Source organism: Chinchilla lanigera, unplaced genomic scaffold (genome assembly GCF_000276665.1).
Source record: "Chinchilla lanigera isolate Chin_1 unplaced genomic scaffold, ChiLan1.0 scaffold00063, whole genome shotgun sequence".
NCBI classification, from domain to species: Eukaryota; Metazoa; Chordata; class Mammalia; order Rodentia; family Chinchillidae; genus Chinchilla; species Chinchilla lanigera.
Window position 1 is genome coordinate 8976788 of NW_004955464.1, and position 20354 is coordinate 8997141.

Here is a 20354-nt window from a genome sequence, read left to right on the forward strand (position 1 = left end):
GAAGATATCAGAAAATGAAAACATATCCCTTCCTAATGAATAGGATGACCCAACATTGTGAAACTGGTCATGTTACTAAAATTATTATATAGATTTAATGCAATCTCAATTAAAATATCATTGGCATACCTTACAGAAATAGAGAAAGCATTCCTAAATTCATTTGTAACCAGAAGGGACCTAGAATAGCAAAGGCAGTTCTGGGCTACAAAGGCATGGCAGGACGCAATACAATCCCTGACTTGAAATGATACTACTGTGATAAAAGCAGCATGGCATTGGCAAGAAAACAGACTTGAGGACCAGTGGAACAGATTAAAAAATACAGACACAACTACAAATATACTCAGTTACCTTATCTTTGACAAAAGGGACAAACATGTTCCCTGGACAAAAGATGGCCTCTCTAATAAATGGTGCTAGAAAAACTGGCTCTCCACAGGCTGAAGACTAAAACTAGAAATATGTCTATCATCATACACTAAACTAAAGTCAAAATGTATTGAAGAACTACATATTAAAATAGAAACACTAACACTGCTAGAAGAGATCATAGGTAGAAATCTTGAAGATATAGGGACAGACAGAGAGTTCATGAACAAAACCCAAACTGCATGGGAAATAGTTCAAAGAATCAAAAACTATGTTCTCATCTTATTAAAAAGCTTTTGCACAACAAATGAAATCACCAACAGAGTGAAAAAGACAACCCATAAAGTGGGAAAAAGTTTAGCCAAGAGTCCCTCAGCAGAAGACTTCTATCTAGAACATAAAGAATTACAAAACTCAGACCTGCCAAATTCAAAGAGGCAATCAAAAAATGGGCATCTGAGATAAGTATACACTTCTCAGATGAAGAAATGCAAATGGCAAATAAATGTATGAAAAAATGTTCAATGTCACTGGTCATTCAAAATGTGCAAAGTAAAACAACACTGAGATTCCATTTCACTCCAGAAAGAATGGCTAACATCAAGAATTTAACCAGTAAACAATACTGGTGGTACTATGGGGAAGAAGAAACCTTTCTCCACTGCTGGTAGGATTGTAGAATGGTACAACCACTGTGGAAATCTGTTTGGAGATTCTAGAATTAGTGGTCCCATTTGGCCCAGCTGTTCCCTTTTTGGTTATCTTCCTAGAAAAATTAAAAATAATCCACAATGATATATGTGCACCCATATTTATAGCATCACAATTTGTAGTAGCTATACTTTGGAAACAATCAAAATGTCCATCAACCAAGGAAAGGATAAAAAAGGTGTGGTCTTTTTATACAGTGGAGTTCTACTCAGCCATAAAGAAGGACAAAATTGAGACTTTTATAGATAAATGGATGCAAATGGAGTCTATACTTATAAGTGGACTCATGTGAACATCATATTTTCTCTCTGATGTGAGAAAATGAAAGAGTAAGTTGTAAAATGTTCAATAGAAATTGTGAAATGCTAAGAAATTATTTAAAAAGCAAAGGAACTAGGTTAGGTGAAGGGAGAAAGAACAGTAGGCAAAAAGGAAACAATGCAAGTCAGTTATACTGTTAATGACTTTTAGTTTATGATAAAGGAAATTTGTGCTAATATGTATTGGCAAAATTGTTATGCCCCCATCTTGTTCCCTGAGCAACTACTTTAAAGATAACAACATATTTTGTCATGAAAATTTGTTTTACCTTTTTTTTTTTTTTTTACATAAAATAGAAAAATAAATTGAAGCCCAAAAGACTGGAAACATAAGAGCAGCAATACCTGTAAGATATCTTTGAGAAGTAGTGTTTTCCTAAATGTCAATAGTAGCAATAAAGATACCATAAAGCATTAGTGCAGGAATTAAATTAAGAAAAAAATAGAAAATGAAAAGACACAGAAGCAAGATGCAGCCCCAGACTTCCAGGTTACCAAAGGTAATCCCATGGTACAGTGAGGTATAACAATTCAAAACACCTTGCTGGACTCCAAAATGGTAACAGTGGCAGTAACAAAGCAGATGAATGAGGCTCTAGAAAAAATCAATCAGAAGTAGTTTCTTAAATAACTCCTGAGATGATGACTATAATGAGGGGCATGATTAGTGAATCTAGAGCAGAAATACACAAAATAGAGGTGATTAGGAAGATCTTGGAAACCTTGAATGCCCAACATTGGAAAGAAATGGGAATCCATGAAACATGTAATCAGATACCTGGGAGATTAAAAATTCTCTTGAAATTATATGCAGCAGAATCAACGAAAGTGAGTACAGAATATTAGATTTAGAAGGCAGCATTTTGGACAGTGATCATGAAAAGAAAAATTTCTTAAAAGTAGCAATGGACCATAAAAAATCAAGCCAGCAGGTGCTAGATGATGCAAAGAAGAATAACATAAGACTGATCAGAGTCGATGAAAAAGGAGGAAATAGTGCACAAACAAAAAAACCTATTCACAGAACTAATAGCAGAAAACTTCCCACATATGGAAGCAGAATTTGATATACTGATAAATGAGTCACATAGAACTCTAGGGAGCCATGACAAAAACAAAATCTACCCCAATGCATATTGTAGTAAAGATTTCAGAAATTCAATTTAAGAACAGGATATTAGAAGCTTTAAGAGGAAAGAACCAAATCTACAAAGCAACACCCATCAGAATTACTACAAACTTTGCAACTCAAACCCTGAAGTCAAGGAGAACTTAGAGTGAAGTATTTCAAGCCCTAAAGGAAAACAAGCTCCAAGCCAGATTAGTGCACCCTGTAAAATTATATTTCAAAATGGATAAAGAAATAAGCACTTCCATGACAACACCTGAAGAAATTCCTGACCACAAAGCAGCACTCCAAAATGTTTGAAGGACACTCTAATAACGGATAATAATGACTAAAACTCCATGAAGCCCAACAGAATAAATCCATGCACTAAAGTAAGTAATTACCAGGAAAAAAAGGGAACCAACACCTATAAAATAACATCAGCAATAAACATAAATGCAAATGGTCTCATTACACCGATCCAAAGAAAAACACTGACAGAATGGATCAATAAACATGATCCAACAATATGCTGCATACAAGAAACACATTTAATGAGAAAAGACATTCATAGAAAAAATGTCAAAGGTTGGAAAACAATATTCCATGTGACAGAAACCCATAAGAAAGCAAGGTAGCTATATTTGTTTGCAGGAAAGTTTATTCAAGCAAAGACTGATTAAGAAAGACAAAGAAGGTTAGTACATCTGTGTTAAGGGAAAAATCCGGTAGGAGGAGTTAACAATCATAAATATATATGCATCAAATACCAGGACACTCAACTAAATAAAATAAATATTAATGGACATGAAAAATCAAATAAGGACTAATGCAATTGTAATAGATGACCTCAATATCCCACTGTCACTAAAAGGTCACCTATATAAAACATCAATAAAGGAGTTTCAGAACCAAACCCAGCTTTTCAATAAATGGACTTAGTCCAAAGAACATAACACTGGGTTTCACAAACACATCCCTTACTTATCTAGTGTAGATTTTTTCATAGGAAATCAACAATGGTTGTTATATTGCATATTGTTACCTTCAAGTAGTTGTTCAGATTACCAGATATAGGCATGCACAATTGGTAAAAAAGTAAGAATTAACTGTTCCTTTGAATAAACCAATAGAAATTAGCAATACAATTACCTTAGCTATTGTGTGTATATGTTTTCTTTCTTGCTTGCTTTCTTGCTTCTTTCTTTCTTTAATTCCCTTCCCTCATCACAGTTGTTCTTTCATTTTCAGCAGTTTCTTTCCCTTTCACAATGTCTACTGTACCTTTCAGATTTTATTTATTCTTTCAGATTCTTACACTAGGGAGACAATATAATGTTTGCACATGTGGGTTGGATATATTTCACTTATGAGCATGGTCTCTAGTTGTGTCCATTTACCTATAAAAGCCCTAGAGTTTGTTTTCCCTTATAGCTAAGTAATACTCCATTGTATAAAAATACCACATCTTTTTTATCCATTCCTCAGTTAATGTGTATCTGGGTAGTTTCCAATATTTAGCTATGACAAATTGCACTGCTATAAACATGGGTGCACATATATCACTGTGGTATGGTGTTTTCCATTTTTCTGGAAAAATATCCAGAAAGGGAATAAATGGATTGAATGGAACCTCTAATCCTAGTTTTTTGAGGAATGTCCACACTCATTTCCACAGTGGTTTCACCAGTGTACACTCCCACCAACAGTAGAGAAGGGTTCCTTTTTCCCCATAACCCCTCCAACATATGTTAGTGGTTGATTTCTTGATGATAGCCATTCTTTCTGGGGTGAAATGGAGTCTCATTGTTGTTTAAATTTGCATCTCCTGAATGACCCATGATGTTGAACAATATGTCATATATTTATTTACCATTTTTATTTCTTCATCTGAGAAGTGTGTATTCATCTCAGATGCCCATTTTTGGGTTGAGTCTCTGAATTTTGGGTGTCTGGTTTTTTATTTCTTTATATGTTCTAGATAGAAGTCCTTTGTCTGAGGCGCAGTTGCCTAAATTCTTTCCCAATTCATGGGTTTTCTTTTTATTCTGTTGGTGATTTCTTTAGATGTGCAAAAACATTTCAATAAGATAAAATCTCAGTTGTTGATTCTTTGAAGCAGTTTCTGTGCAATTGTTTTTTGTTCATGAATGCTCTGCCTACCCCTATGTCTTCAAGGTTTCTACCTACTTTCTCTTCCAATTAATTTAGTGTTTCTGTTTTAATATTTAGATCTTTGATCCATTTGGACTTTACTTTAGTGCATGGTGATAGACATAGGTCTAGTTTTAGGCTTCAGCATGAGGATTGCCAATTTTTTCAGTACCACTTATTAAAGAGGCTTTCTTACATTCAGGGAACATGTATGGCCCCATTGTCAAAGATAAGGTGACTGAGTGTGTTTGTAGTTGTATCTGCATCTTCTCATCTGTTCCACTGATCCTCAGGTGTTTTTTTTTTTTTTTTTTTTTGTCAGTACCATGCTGATTTTATCACAGGAGCTTTGTAGTATAATTTCAATCAAGGATTGTAAGCCAGGATTGCTTGTGCTGTTGTAGGTCAATTCTTGTTGCAGATGAATTTTAGGAACATTTTCTTTAGATCTGTGAGATATACTAATGGTATTCTGATCAAAATTGCATTGAATCTGTGTAACAGTTTTGGGAGTATGGTCATTTTCACAATCTTTGTTCTTCCTATCCACAATCAAGAAGTATCATCCATTTTCTGAAATCTGATTTGATCTCATTTTTTTCAGAGTACTATAATTTTTACTGTATTGACCTTGTTCTTCCTTTGTGAGATTGATTCCTAAGTATTAAAGTTTTGTATGTCATTGTGAGTTTGGGATTTTCCCTAATTACTCTCTCAGTGAGTTTGTTGTTTGTGTAGAGGAATGCTATTGATTTTTAAGAGGACTATTTTAAGTAATGTTAATTAATTTAGTTATTAAATTGAGAAGTCTTTTGGTGGAGTTTTTGGGGTCTTCTATGCTGGCTAGCATGTTGTCTGAGAATAATGGTAATTTAACTTCTTCTTTTCCTATCCTCATTCCTTTTATTTCTCTCTTGTGTAATTGCTCTGGCTAGTGTTTCCAGAACTATATTGAATAGGAGTAGTGACGCTGGACATTGATGTCTTGTTCCTGATTTTAAAGTGAAAGCTTTCAGTTTTTATTCCTTTAGTATGATGTCGGATGTTGGTTTGTCATAGATTCCTTTCCTTAGATTGAGTTAAAGATCATCTGTTCTGTTTGCATGTGGGCCCTCCCTGTGAGGGCTCTGTGCGGAGTGAGCCAGTACTCCAAGAGCTGGTGGTCCCACGGATCGAGTCCGAGCTTTACTTGCGCCCAGACCGCCCTACATTTTCTCTCATGTCTTCTCTATAGCTCTTGTTTCCAATGTTCTCTTTTTTTCCTGTTTAAATTTCTCTTTTTGTTTATGTTCAGGTTATTTTTTATTGATTTAGGTTTCACAGATTCATTCTTCAGCTATGTCAAGTCTACTGATGAATGCATTGAAGATATTCTTTTGTCTGTTACTGTGCTTTTAGTTTTGTAACTTTCTTTTGGCTCATTATCATGGTGTTTTCCTATTGTTGAAATTTCTCATTTGTTCTTGCATTTTGTTTTCCTTTCTACTGGAACCACTACTCTCTTTAAAATAAAATTTAAAAAAAAATAAAAATAAGAGATTTCTATTACTTTTAACAGTTTATTGTGTGATATTTCCAATATCTGGTTAGTTTTTTACTATAGTTCATACTTTTTTTTTCTAGATGCAGTCTTAAAAGTTTTATAATCTACAATTTATGATTAAATATTGGATATGTAATGTAAACTAGTAGAAAAGATGCTATATGTCACAGGAGATGCATATTGTCCTTTACTGGGTCATTTTCTTTGGGGACATGTATCAACCTATTCAGGAGTTCAGCCAGATTTGAGTTTTATTGCTTTTATTTTTACTTACAGTTTGCCACTGGCTTTAACTTCTTCCAGTGTTACTTTATTTTTGAGGGAAGTGGGCTGCTGAGTGAGAAGTTTTCCTCAATATTCTGCTGTACTCAAAATCCTGCCCTTTCCTGGGTAGCTGTGCTACAGGTTGTTCCTTCCATTCTTCTGTTCACACTCTAGAGAAAGATTACTATTGCTTATTATTCAGTGCTTACTAGTTTAGTGTTTACAGAGCAAGATTGTTTTCTATTATACTTGTCTAGCCTCAGTCTTAGGCCATATATGCTGTAGTGTTGGTGTGGAGTTTTTTCAGTTACCTCTTTCCCATTGCACGAAACTGTCTTGAATATTTGATGGGTCTTGTGTGAAACAGTTTTCTGCTCCTGTGAAAAACTATCTAAAAATGTTAATATAAAATATTGAACTCATGTCTATCTTTACATTGTAGGAAATATGTCTTTTGTTCTTTTTCATGAAATTTCTCATTTGTGCACTAAGATGATACAGTTTGTTTTTCCCACTAGTAGCATAAGACTGTCTTTCTCATAAGAGACAAGAGAATTAGTAGTTTTGTGTCTTTTCTATGAGAGAAACCAGTATCTCTCTCTAGGCAAGTACCACAAAAAAAGGCATTTTCTTGTCTAGTGTCCTAACCCTAATCTTTCACTTGAATACCTGTGGAGAACTGTACAGAAATATCTGTAAAGGGGTGTGAAATCATTAGGTATTTATGGCTACCAGTTTTTCTGTGCTACGATCAGCAGTACTCAGTGCATTTGCACTGAACTATATTTCCTGGTCCCCTTTTATTTATATTTTTAGTTATTAAGATGTTGAGATAGGATTTCACTAAGTCTTTAAATTTTCCAGGCTGTGCTTGAAATTGCAGTCCTTTTGCCTGAACCTCCAAGAGTGCTGGGATTGTAGCCATGCATCCCAGCACTCAGCCCATATTGGTTATACTAAACCTCTAATTAAAAATTCCCTTAATTGTGTCGGATGCATTTTACCAAGCTTTTCTTTCTGTTCTTTTTTACAGAACAGTCAGTGCTTGCATCCTGTCTTTGTGGTGGAGCTTTACATTCCTTTGATGTCGGATTATTTTGTTGCTTTGTTATCTTAGTTTTTTTTATTTTTTTATTTTTTATTTTTTATTTTTTTTTTGGTTTTTCTCCAGTACCAGGAACCGAACTCACGACCTTGCACTTGCCAGGCAGGCGCTTTTGCCGCTGAGCTAAATCCCCAGCCCCTTAGTTTTTTTTATTTTAAATAGAGTAGTAAATGAGAAACAAACAAACAAAAAAAATAGAACAGTAGCAGCATACCAGTATCACAAACATATGTTACCTTAGTTTTTTTAATGGGTTTGAGAAAGCTACAGTTTTATACTTGGGATATTTCTTGTTAAGTTAAAAGTACTGTTCTTTTTGTTTTTCTACATCTTAAGTGGAAGTAAAACCATTAAACATTTTTAAAATTTAAGTTTATCTTAGGAAATAGAACTTTTATCCTAATTTAACAGTTCTCAAATTATTTCTGAAGAAGGAATATTTTAAAGTTATACTATTTATTGAGCAGTTGCTTTATTCTAGTTAAAATAACTGAATACATACTTTTGAAAAATTATATACTTACCACTTATTAGATATTTGATGCAATTTAATGAACATCTTTTGGCTTTCAATGATGACTGTAGTTTTTAAAAATTGAATTCTTTTAAACTACTAACAGAGTATAAAGGCAACCCACAGAGTGGGAAAAATCTTTAGCTAGTTGTCTCTCAGACAAAGGACTAATATCTAGAACATGTAAAGAATTAAAAAGAATCAGACACCCTAATTTTAAAGGCCCAGTCAAAAAATGAGCATCTAATATAACTATACACTTCTCACATGAAGAAATACAAATGGTAAATAAGTACATAAAAATGTTCAACATCACTGATCTTTTGAGAGGTGCAAATTAAAACAATGCTGAGATTCCATCTCACTGCAGAAAAAGTGTCTATCATCAGGAAATCAACCAATAACAAATGCCAGAGGGGCTGTGTAGAAAAAGGAACCCTTCTCCATTGTTGGTGGGAGTGTAGAATGGTGCAACCACTATGGAAATCAGTGTGGAGATTCCTTAAAAAGCTAGGATTAGAGTTCCCATTTGACCCAGCTATTCCCCTTCTAGGTATCTTCCCAGGGTAATTAAAATATAACTGTGATATATGTGCACCAATGTGTATAGCAGCACAATTTGTAATAGCTAAATCTTGGAAACAACCCAAATGCCCATGAACCAAGGAGTGAATAAAAAAGATGTGGGCTTTTTATACAATGATATACTACTCTGTCATAAGGAAGGATAAATTTGAGATATTTCTAGGTAAGTAGATATACCTTAGGACCAACTTCTAAGTGAAATAAATTGGACACATGTAAACAGCACATTGTCTCCCTAGTGTGAGAAGTTGAAAGAATAAATTAGGATCAAAATGTACAATAGATATTGTAAAATAGGAAGAAATTGTTCAAAAGGAAAGTGAAACTAAGGAGGGGGTAAAAAAGGAAGGAAAAAACTATAAAAGAAGGATAAAAAGTAAATAAAGCTTTGTAATGAGAAGGGTTGAAGAGAGGAGGGGACTGGCAAAAAAGAGGAATCAAGATACATCATACACAGTTACACACTCCCTATGATGAATATGATATTTATATCTAAATTGTACCAATAAACTTAATAAAAAATTGAATTCTTTTACCACACTCTGCAACGTGGGTTTCCTTTTTTTTCTTTTTCAAGCATTTTAAGTTGATTACACTGGCTCACAGAGAAGTTGTTTGAACTACAGGTGATGTCTCAGCCCATATCTTTTTGATTTTAAAATGTATCCTTTTTCTAGTGTACTGCAATATGTAGTTAATCTATTTTTGCCTGGATATTTTTTCCCACTCAATGCATGGGAAGAAAGATAAATTACTGTTATAAATCTTATTGGATTTCTGTTGCTAAGTAAGCTCTGACTTCTGTTTAATATGGTCTCTTTTGAAAAAAAATAGGTAACAATATGGGAAATGATGATGTTATTGGAGGAAATGTCAACAAATATACGGTGCTTCCAGCTGGATACTGTGGACAGCCCAAGAAAGGACATCTTATTTTTGATGCTTGCTTTGAAAGTGGTAAGTGTATTAAAAAAGTTGGCATTTGAGTTTGTCTTGTAAGGCTTTTATGAGAATCCAGTTTTACTTGACAATTCAGTGGGATTCAGCCTAATTAATATTTTACCATAATGGAACAAGTTGTTTGGAAAAGTTTATTCTGAGGGAATTAAGCTCAAAATATAAATTTTTATTGCTATAAGTGATTGAAATATAATTGATAATATTATTTTTGGATAAAAGAATGATTTCACTATATATAAATTGTTATTTCATGAATATTGTATGCCTGACTTTGTAGGACATGCTTACAAAACTTAGTTTATGGGAGAAAGGATATTTCTCTATTTAAAAAATATATAGAGGAGAGATTCAATTTAATACAAAAAAGACAAAAAGTAATATTGCCTCATAATTGATACATACTATGGATATTCTGAGGGGGGATATCAAGACTGGGTTATATGTTCTCATTCAGTTTGAGTTTATTCTTGCTAATCTTTTTCTGATCTGAGCCATACAATCTGAAAGGCAAATAGGAGATCCAGTGAATGTTTTGAGAATATTAATGAAAAATGTGAACATGATGTTATCATGTAAATAATCACTAATATCCTTTAGTTGTGTAGAAAATCCATGTGTATGCAGTGCATGCATGTATGTATCCATGTTTAATGTATGTATGCCTACCTAAACAGATATCCCAGAGTAAGTTTTTATAAAAGTTCTCTGAGCCATGAAACATGGTTATTTGTACCAAATAGGTGGAATGTTTTTTTTTGAAATAAATATTTTTTTCTCACTGTTTTGGGATGCTGGGAATTGAACCCAGTCCCACAGCATGCTGAACATTGGTCTACCATTAAACTATATCCCAAGCTTTTGTTTATGCAATGCTTTGCTTTTCAAGTATTCCATATTGTATTAGTTTGGTATGGGAGGCATACCAAGGTACTACCAAGTGAGTGGGTTAAACAACAGGTATTTATTAGTTCCTAGTCTTGGAAACCAAAAGTCTGAGACCAAGGTATTAGCAGAGCTGGTTCCTTCTAAGTGTTCTGTGGAAGAACCTCTCCCATTCTTATCCCTTATCTTCTGATGGATTGTTAGCAGTGTTTGATATTCCTTAATTAGTAGTACCATCCCCCTGATGTCTGCCTTCATCTTCATATGGTGTTCTTTCTGTGTGTCTCCAAATAGCTCTTCTTATAGATGGGTTAGTTATACTATTTTCTGACCTACTTTAATTTTTTACTTTAACTTGATTAAATCTGTAAAACTTTTCCCAAGTAAAGTCACATTCTAAGGTTCTTGGGGTTATGATTTTAATGAATGAATTTTGAGGGGACACAATCAACTCAAAACTCAGTATTATAATGTCTTTCTAGTAAGATCTGATATTATATATATAATTAGGACAACGCCCTTTCCTTCCTCTCTCCTCCTTTCCCACCTTCTTCCCTTGTAGGGATATCTCTTCTGGGATATACTTCGTGCCTACAAAATATCTTTGGTTCTTTTTTACCTCAATTAAAGACCTGAAGTCCCTTTAGAATAATACCTTTGTGAGAGTAGGTATTGTGTTGAGTTAACTAAAGACTGAATTAATCTACATTCCTATCCTAGAACATGTTTTCCTTAACTATACTCATCATTTTTCATCCCTTACCCAAAAGCTCCGTACAAGAAATTACCTATTTTAACCACATAATCATCAAGTGAATAATGTATATTTTTACCCACAGCATGTAAACAATTGATTATATAAAGTACACCTGGGAGAATTTCATGAATTTCCAGTACAGACAAACCCATAAGTGTTTAATCTTAACACATATGTCTGTATCTCAGGGTATGATATTTAATTAAATGTTGTATATTTAGATGAGGATCTGAAGAAGCAAAAGTGAGGCAGTAAAGAGAATTATCCAAAATGAAAAGAAAATATAATAAGAGGGTGTTAATGAAAAGGTACAGCAATTGCTATAGGCAGTTTAGAGTTGTTAAGAGAAAACCCATGCTGTAGGACTCACACACAGCTTCCATATCCCTGAAACTCATTCATGGCTTCCGTATGTTCTTTAACTTACAGTACATGTTCCAGCTTATCTTTTTGGAGGCCTATAAATTCCATCCAGTGATAGACATCTGAATCTTTGTAAGATTTGTATCCCAAAGTGGACTTTAAGCCAAAACTGATCAGATATGGCAAAGAAGGTCATTATGTATTGGTTAAGGGAACAATTCAACAGAAAGAAATGATAATTGTAAATATGCACCAAATATTGGGATATGCAACCTAATAAAAGAAGCACTACTGGTCCGAAAACATCAGATAAACATTAACCCAATTATATTGGAGAACCTGAATACCTCGCTGTTACAAGTAGGTCAACTAGACAAAATTAGCAGAGCTGTACAAAACTTTGAACAAATTAACTTAATCGATTTCTGCACAGTGTTCTACCCAACAATTCAATATATTCTTATCAGCAGCACATGAATCTTTCTCCAAAGTAGACCACATACTAGTCCACAAAGCATGTTTAAATAAGTACAAAAATTGAAATTATCCCATGTATATTATCCTATCATATTGCATCAAAACTAGAAATCATTTGAGAGTGAAACCACAGAAATTATGAGAACACATGGAGAGGAAACAATACACTCTTAAGTAATCAATGGATCATGGAAGAAATTAGACAGTATGCAGAATCAAAGAATAATGCTACTGCAACATATCAGAACCTATGAGACAAAATGAAAGTAGTCCTAACAAGGATGCTTATAGCTGTGAAGGCCCACTTTAGAAAAACAGAGCAAGACCAAATAAATGAACTAATGATGTACTTCAATGTTGTAGACATACCAGAACAACTTAAATCAGAAGCTAGTATAAGGGTTGGGGATAAGTGCCTGCCTGGCAAGTGCAAGGTCATAAGTTCAATCCTTAATACCACAAAAAAAAAAAAAATTCAAAAGCTAGTACAAGGAGGGAAACTATAAAGACGAGTACAATTTAATGAGTAAACACACACACATCTATGAATAATATGTATTTTTGAAAGAATAAACAATTCAGAAAAACCCTACCAAAAAAGCAAAGACAAGACCTCATTTCCTTATAATTAGAAATGAAAAAAGCATAATCACAATATGCACTGTTCACATCCAGATTAGCAGCGTTTGCAAACCTGTACACCATTAAACTGGACAATCCAGAGGAAATGGATAGATTCCTAGATATGTGTGAATTATCAGAACTTAACTAAAATGATATAAATACCCTGAATAATACAGTAAGACAATTAAATTAAACTAATAAAAATAAACCTACTAAGATAAGAGTAGGATCCAGTGGATTCACCTTTGTATTCCACAGGAACTTCAGAGAGAATATCTAATGTCAGTACTCCTCAGACTCTTTAATAAAATTGAAAAGGAAAGAGAAGTCTTGAACTCATTCCTGGAAGTTAGCATTACCCAAATCCAGTCAAGATTTCAACTTAAAAGAAAATTACCACCAATCTCTTTAATGAACATAGATGCAAAAATCATCAAAAAGATACTGGCAAACAGAAAGCAGAAAATTGTTAAAAATATCATAAATCAGGACCAAGTAATCTTCATTGCACAAATACAAGAGTGGTTCAGCATCTGCGAATCAATAAATGTAATCATGTGATCTTCTGGATAGAAACAGTAAAAGCTTTTGACAAAAAATCCAACATCCATTCATTAGAAAAAGCCTGAAGATAATAGGCCCCAAAAGGCCTTATGTCAATCTTATAAAAGTTATTTACAACAAACCTACTATCAAAATTGCATTAAATGGAGAAGAACTGATAGGTACTCCTCTAAAATCAGGGATATACACTGTCACCACTGCCATACAGTATAGTACTTAAAATGTCAGCCAAAGAAATCATGCAAGAGAAAGAAATAAAGTCAAACTATCTTTGTTCAGAGATGTCGTGATGCATTATATGCAAGGTTGCTCAATGGCACAGCGCCTGCCTGGCAAGCACAAGGTCCTGAGTTTGATTCCTGTTACCAAAGAAGTGAAGAAGTCAAATTATCTTTGTTCAGAGATGTCATGATGAATTATATACAAGGTTGTAAAATTCTACCAAAAGATACCTACAACTAATTATCAAACTCTACAATGTAGCTGTGTATGAAATCAAACAAAAATCAATAGCATTTATGTCCACTAATCATGAACCCACCCAGATAAAAGTAAGAAAACATTACCATGTGCAATAAATTCAGGAAAATATAAATATTTAGGAGTTACCCTAGCAAAGGAAGTAAATGACCTTCACAAGGAAGAGCATGGTACTCTTCAAAAGTAGGTCAAAGAGGACATTAGAACAGAAGATTTTCCTTGTTCATGGATAGACAGAACCAATATTGTCAAAATGGTCATGTTACAAAACCCGATTTATGGGCTTAATGCAATCCCAATCAAAATACTGAAAATATTCTTCAACGAAATAGCAATCACAGTTCTAAAATTCATACTGAACTAGAGGTAACTGAGAGTAGCTAAGGCAATCTTCAGCAATAATTGCAAAGCAGGAGGCATCACAATTGTCATTTCAAGTTGTATGACAAAACTGCCAGCATCATAAGGGCACAAAAACAGATAAGTGGATCAGTGGAGCAGAATAACGGGTGTAGAAACAACCCCAGGAGCATTCAGCTTTTGGGGTTTTTGTTTTGGTACCAGGAATCAAACTCAGGACCTTGCGCTTGCCAGGCAGGCGCTGTGCCGCTGAGCTATATCCCAGGCTGAACATTCAGCTTTTGGATCTTTGACAAATGGCCAATATTCACTAGATTAAAGGTAGCCTCCTTGAGAAATTAATTGGAAGAAACAAAGAAAGTCATTACATACTAGTTAAGGGCACAATCAAGAAAAGATAAGACTAACCATGTTATCTATCCTGTATATACATGCATACAAAATTTCTCCTTCTTTCCCTTCTCTTTTCCCACATCCCAGAAGCCCTTTACTCTTCAGTGGTTTCCTATCATTTCACAGTGTCTGTCTTCTATTTCTATGCTGAAAGAAACTGTCAGTGAGTCTTTGGTTGACCAGTATTGCATGTCTATATCTGTTTTCATGAGAAGCCACTTTGAAGATAGCAATATGTAATACAACCACCATTGTTAATTCCCTACCACTTTGTTTGTAACTCTGTATTGTCTGTATTGTGCTTGTGATATGTTGTAAAAGGTTGTATGTCTGTTAATGTTTCCCTCCTTTTATCTTTAAAATAAAAAAAAATGCCCCCCCAAAAAAGAAAAGACTGATAAACATATATGCACCAAATATTGGAACAACTATATTCATCAAACAAAAATTGCTCAAATCAAAAGTTCTAATAAACACTAGCACATTTATGTAGGTGATTTTAACACCCTACTGTCACAAAGAGGTGTATCTAGTAAACAGGAAATCCATAAAGATATGTCAGAGCCAAACTATGTTCTTCAGCTTATGGATTTAATACATACTTACAGAGTATTCCACCCCTTTACAAAAGAATATATCTTCTATTCAGAAGCAGATGGTACTTTTCCAAAAATAAATCACATACTAATACACAAACCTGCTTAAGTAAATATATAAGAATTGAAATTACCCCACGCATACTATCAGACTAGTGTGCAATGAAAACAGAAATCATTGAGAGAATAAATTTTAGGGAAAGCAAAAACTGGAAAATTAATGACATACTCTTAAACCATTAATAGTGTGGAGAAGAAATCAAAGAAGTTGTAACATTTCTGCAGTTTAATGATAGTATTATTATAACTCGGTGAAACCTTTGCAAAACTATGAAAGCAGTTCTAAGAGGAAAATTCATCACAAAAATTCTTGCATTTGGAAAACAGAGCAAGCCCAAATAAATGACTTTATGAAAAATATTAATATGATTGTGAAATAAGATGCCTGTTTCAAACTAAAATTAAGCAGGGAAATTATGAAGATGAGAGTAGAAATCAATGAAATTGAACTTAAAAACCAATAAAAATATCATTGAGTCAAAGAGCTCGTTCTCTGAAACAATAAATAAAATAGATAAGCCATTAGCCAGACTTACCAAGAGAAAGTCAGAAGAAGACTTATATCAAGGCAAATAGAAATGATAAAGGTGAAATCACAACAGATATCAAAAACTGGGTTAAGTAACCCTAAGTTATTGCAGGATGATTAGGCCTGTAATCTCTCAAGCAAGTGGATGGCAAAGGCTTAAATAAATGCAGACAAAAGCAATGATTTTAGGGCACCAGGAGGGACTAACTCTCTTACAGCTTCAGTATTCTCTGAGTTAGCCAAAGACTTCTCCGGGTGGCCCGTATTTATTAGTTTTCAAACAAAGGGAGAGGATACTCAAGAAAATGCGGGAATCTTGCAGGACCTTGGGAGAATTTTTCCAAGCAGTAAATTATGTCAATCAGGAGATTGACATAATCGAAATCTTATCTTTAGGTTGGTGTTTATTGTAGGAGTGTGGGGCCTGCAGCTGCAATCTTCTTGTAGTAATTGGGGTTGGTGCCAAACGTCTTCAGCTGTAGCCTTATCTTTGTCAGAGAAGGTGCCTAAGCTTCAGACAACTCACAAGTAAATACAGAAAGCCAATTGGTTAATATTAAATCCTGCTCAGAGCCACTTTGTAGTGGTTCCCAACAAACAGATACTGCCAAAACTTAGAATGTACTATGTTTAAAAATTATATTCCATGCATATTTGTAATCCCAGCACTTGGAAGGCTGAAGCAGGAGGACCTTTGTGAGTTTGAGACCACCCTGGGCTGCAAAATGAGCTCAAGGCCAGCCTGAGTGGCACAGTGAGAGCCTGTCTCAAAAAGACAAAAAAGAGAAAAATAGTATTCCAACAAGTTAGCAAAATTTGAAGAAATAGATTCTTACATACACAAATTTCCAAACCTACTCCAAGATGACATGAACTTGCTTAAAAACCAACAACAAGCAATGAAATTGACATGGCAATAAAGAACCTACCAACTAAAAAATCCTGGGACCTGATAGATTCACTGCTAAATTCTAAAAAATTTAATATGTTATATCACAAATACTTCTCAAGCTCTTCAAATAAAATGATAAGAATGGAGTGCTCCCAAACTTATATGGAAATCAGTAGCATCCAGATCTCAAAACGGGATAAAGACCCAGCCCAAAAATAAACTATAAGTTAGTCTTTAGGAACAAAGATGCAAAATTACTGAACAAGACATTAGCAAGTGGAGTGCAAAATGGATACACATCATGATCAGGTAGGTTTTATCCCAGAGGTACAAGGATGGTTCAATATATGTAGGTCAATAAATGTAATACACCACATAAACAGAAACAAGAGCAAAATCTATATGATCATAACAATAGATACAGAAAAGGCTTTTGACAAAATCCAACATGTCTTTGTGATTAAAAAAAAAACCCTGAAGAAAACAGATATAGAAGGACAGTACCTGAATATGATTAAAGCTATTTGTGACACACTTACAGCCAACATAATACTAAATGGGGAAATACTCAAAGCATTCCTTACAAAAACAGGAACAAGAGAAATATGTCCACTATCACCACTTCTACTCAACATAGTACTTGAAACATTAGCCAGAGAATTTAGACAAGAACAAGAAACCAAAAGAAAAAGGCAAATTATCATTATTTGTAAATGATATAATACTTTATTTGGAATACACAAAGAACTCCACCAAAAACCTCTTAGGATTAATAACAAACTTCAGCAATGTAGCAGGATATAGGATCAACATACAAAAGTCATTAGAATTTATGTACACCAACAGTGAATGGGATGAGAAAGAAATTATGAAAACAATACCATGTACAGTAGCTTCAAGAAAAATGAAATGTTTAGGAAAAAATAAAGTGAAATACAAGGAAAACTACAGTCCTCTGAAAAAGGAGATTTTAAAAGGCATCAGAAAATTAAAAGATATCCCTTGCCCCTTGATAGGCCAAACTAATATTGTCAAAGTTGTATACAGATTTAATGCAGCCCAATCAAAATACCAACAGAATACTTTTTAGAACTAGGGAAAAGAATCCTGAAATTCATATGGATCCTGAAGAGACCAGAATAGCAAAAATAATTTTGGATGGTAAGAGCAAAGCAGGTGGCTTAGTGATACCAGACTTCAAGCTATACTACAAAGCAGTAGTGATAAAAAATAGTGATAAAAAATAGGTACTGGAACAAAAATATATGTGGATCTGTGGAACAGAACTGAGGATACAGATACCTCTCCAGACATATGCAACTATGTAATCTTTGACAAAGAACCCTAAAACATATGTTGGAAGAAAGCCTATTTAACAGTTGGTGTTAGGAAACTTGGTTATCCCTTTGTAGAAGAATGAAATTGGGCCCTTATCTCTTACCATATATTACATTAAAATTGACATGGGGGGGAATCTAAGATCTAAATACTAAAATAGAAAAATTAAATCTATTGAAGGATAAAGTAGGTAAAATACATGTAGCCATAGGCATGGAAAAGGATTTTCCAAACAGCATTTATATTGCACAAGAAATAATAACAAGAATCAACAAACAGGATTATATCAGAGTAAGAAGCTTCTGTACAGCAAAAGAATTTATCAGTACAGTGAAGAGACAACCTACAGAATGGGAAAAAATTTTCCTAGCTACACCTCAGTCAGAAGACTGACATCTAGAATAGAAAAAGAATTCAAAAACAACAGTAATCAAAATTTAAAGATCCAGTCAACAAATGAGCAAGAGAAATGAACAGACACTCCACAGAGGAAGAAATACAAATGGCCAACAAATTTATAAAAAAGCTCAATATCTCTGCCCATTAGAGAATAGAAATTACCATAAGATTCCCTGTAATGCCAGAAAGATTAGCAATTGATAAGAAATAAAGAAACCAAATACTGGTTTCACTTGTGAGAAAGAAACCCTGCTTCATTGTTGGTAGGAATATAAACCAGTACCATTACATAAATCAGTATGGAGCTTTTCTCAAAGAACTGAAATTAGAAACTCCATATGACCTAGCTATCCCCCTTCTAAGTATCTTTCCCAAAGAACTTAGGAGATCATACAACAGCAGCACTTGCATACTGGTGTTTGTAGCATCACAATTCACCATAGTTAAATCCTGGAGGCAGCCATCCACAGATGATTCGATAAAGAAAATGTGGTATCTGTATATGGCAGAATACTACTCAGCTATAAAGAGTAACATATTTGAGACATTTGTCTTTTACTTATCAACAGATGATTGACTAAAGAAACTGATATCTGTATGTAATGGAATACTACTCAGCTATAAGTAATGACAATTTTGAGACATTTGTAGGAAAATGTAATGTTTACTGAAATAAACCAGACACACCAGCTTAAACATTGTCATATCCACTACCTATAAGATTTCCAAGATGAAGGCCCAGACTACATGGGGTATCTTCCTCTGTGCTCTGTCTATATTCTTGGCCAAACAAATTGATTAGCATAATAAAATTGTCATTTTATGCCACTGCTTTTTTGAGTGATTTTACTCTGAAAAAATAACAGATATCTCTAGACAAACATCTTGAGTGATAATTTGACATAGGCCAGGAAAGAAATACATCCAGTACTACATGAAGAAATAAACTAAAAAAGATATAGCTATCGTGAATTCCCACAATACCCCATGCTGCATTTCTCAAACACAGAGGGGTATCTCTCATTTGAGAGAGGCAAAGTACAATAAAAAACAACAATCAAGGATGGATATAAGGGGACATGGAGATTGATCTCGTGCAACAGGGCAGAGAACCAAAGGAACAAGGGTGAGCTTTAAGGAGGGAAAAGAGAAGAAAGAAAAATGATATGCTATGTATAGGAACCTAATAACCTCAACTGATGTAAACATTATGGACTATAAAATGAACTAAGATCAACAAGAATTGAAAATCAGGGTGGGAAATGGAGAAGGAGAGAATGGGGGATGGGGCTTTAAAATGCAACAAGCTATAATATATACATGTAATCATTCCTCAAGATGACTTTAAACTGCATTTACTGCAAACATGTACCAATTGTTTTTTGGTCTTTTTGAGACAGGGTCTCGCTATGCACTTCTGGCTGGCCTGGAGCTCACTTTGTAGCCCAAGCTGGTCTTGAGGTCACAATGATCCACCTGCCTCCGCCTCCCCAGTGCTGGGATTATAGGCGTGCACCACCACACTCGGCCATAATTTGTACTATTTTTAAATACTGAGATTTTATCTTTCTTCTAAACAAATGCCTAATATCAAGAAAGCAAATGCTCATCAACAGAGGAATGGATAAAAAAAGATATGATCTTTTTTATACAGTGGGGTACTACTTAGCCATAACGGATAAACTTGAGACTTTTATAGGTAAATGGATGCAATTCAAGACAATGCTCATAAATAAAATAGATCATACTCACGTGTGTAAATGTCATATTGTCTCCCTAGTATGAGAAGCTGGAGGAGTAAATAAGATCCAAAATGTACAATAGATATTGTGCAAAGCGCCTGCCTGGCAAGCGCAAGGTCGTGAGTTCGGTTCCTGGTACCGGAGAAAAACCAAAAAAAAAAAAAACAAAAAAAAAAACAAAAAAAATAGATATTGTGAAATGGGAAGAAACTGTTTAAAAGGAAAGAAACTGGGATGGGGAAAGGAGAAAAGGAAGGGAAAA

General features: G+C 34.2%; 1 protein-coding gene across 3 annotated transcripts in view; it reads left to right on the plus strand.

The window, feature by feature from the left end:
* The window catches only part of Agbl4 (ATP/GTP binding protein-like 4), a 1347784-nt gene that overhangs the window by 129387 nt on the left and 1198043 nt on the right, over positions 1–20354 (plus strand). For all 3 annotated transcript variants that reach the window (XM_013521735.1, XM_005398626.2, XM_005398625.1), the window contains exon 2: positions 9511–9633. In XM_013521735.1, the coding sequence (XP_013377189.1) occupies positions 9519–9633 (115 nt within the window). In that variant the 5' untranslated portion in view covers positions 9511–9518. The remainder of the gene's footprint in view (positions 1–9510; positions 9634–20354) is intronic.